The following is a 1,049-nucleotide window of genomic DNA, read 5'->3' as shown; positions in this document are numbered from 1 at the left end:
CAGGCGGGGGCGCGCTGGAGGCAGCCTGCGGGAGGGGGGGACTCTAAACCCTAAACCCTAAACCCTAAACCCTAAACCCTAGAGTGGAGGAACTGGCGGGTCACCTGGTACTTGACGACTTCGTGGATTTGCGGGACTTCGACGAACTTTTCGACAACTTGGATTTGCGGGACTTCAACGAATTTTTCGATTTTTTGAATGTGGTATTTCGGAACATGTTTTACAACTTCTTGAATTTCGACGCGAGGAACAAAACGCTGCACTTCCCGCACTTGAGGCACTTCCACTATTTTGTCCACCACCTGCGGTGTACGTACACCCCACACACACTCTCAGCTCCTCTGCGGTGTACGTACACCCCACAGACACACTCTCAGCTCCCCTATGGTGTACGTACACCCCACAGACACACTCTCAGCTCCAAGCAGGTGTACGTACACCCCACAGACACACCCTCAGCTCCGTACACCCCTACTCGAAGTGTACGTACACCCCAGGTTGAACTGTACATACACCCGAACTCAAGCTGTACAGACACCCCAAGTCGAGCTGTACATACACCCCAAGTCGAGCTGTACATACACGCCAAGTCGAAGTGTACATACACCCCAACTCGCGGCGCACGTACACCTGAACTGGCGGTGTACATCCACCTCAAGTTGGGGTGTACGTACAGCCGAGTTGGGGCGCACGTGGAGCGCAACTCGGGGTGTACGTACACCTCAACCCGGGAGCAGCACGGCTCAGGCCGGGGTGTACGTACACCGCAGGCGCGGGCGGACCTTCACGTGGGGCACTTCGACGACTTTCTCGACCCAGTGGACTTCGAGTTTGGGGACTTTGCGGAGGCGGTTTTGGACAGAAACTTTCGGAATGAACTTCTCCACAATGTGCACTTCCGGCACTTCCACAATGCGGCTCCGCCGGATCGTCTGGCTTATCATCGGCACGTACAGCACCTCCTCCCCCTCCGCTGCAGCCAGCGCCAGGGTTTAGGGTTTAGGGTTTAGGGTTTAGGGTTTGGGGGAGCGTTTGGGGGGGAGCGTGTG

General features: G+C 56.4%; 1 protein-coding gene across 1 annotated transcript in view; it reads right to left on the bottom strand.

Annotated features, from left to right (window-relative positions):
- Window positions 1-944, bottom strand: part of ETH_00043075 (ALVEOLIN2, related) — a gene marked incomplete at both ends in the record, with an annotated part of 2,080 nt that extends 1,136 nt beyond the window's left edge. The window contains 2 exons of the mRNA XM_013374971.1: window positions 105-302; window positions 783-944. Coding sequence (XP_013230425.1) covers window positions 105-302; window positions 783-944 — 360 coding nt within the window. The remainder of the gene's footprint in view (window positions 1-104; window positions 303-782) is intronic.
- Window positions 945-1,049: the final 105 nt, after the last annotated feature.

This window comes from Eimeria tenella, genomic scaffold (assembly GCF_000499545.2).
Source record: "Eimeria tenella Houghton genomic scaffold, Eth_scaff2418, whole genome shotgun sequence".
NCBI classification, from domain to species: domain Eukaryota; phylum Apicomplexa; class Conoidasida; order Eucoccidiorida; family Eimeriidae; genus Eimeria; species Eimeria tenella.
The sequence above is the reverse complement of the archived record's forward strand: the minus strand, read 5'-3'. Positions and strand labels throughout refer to the sequence as shown.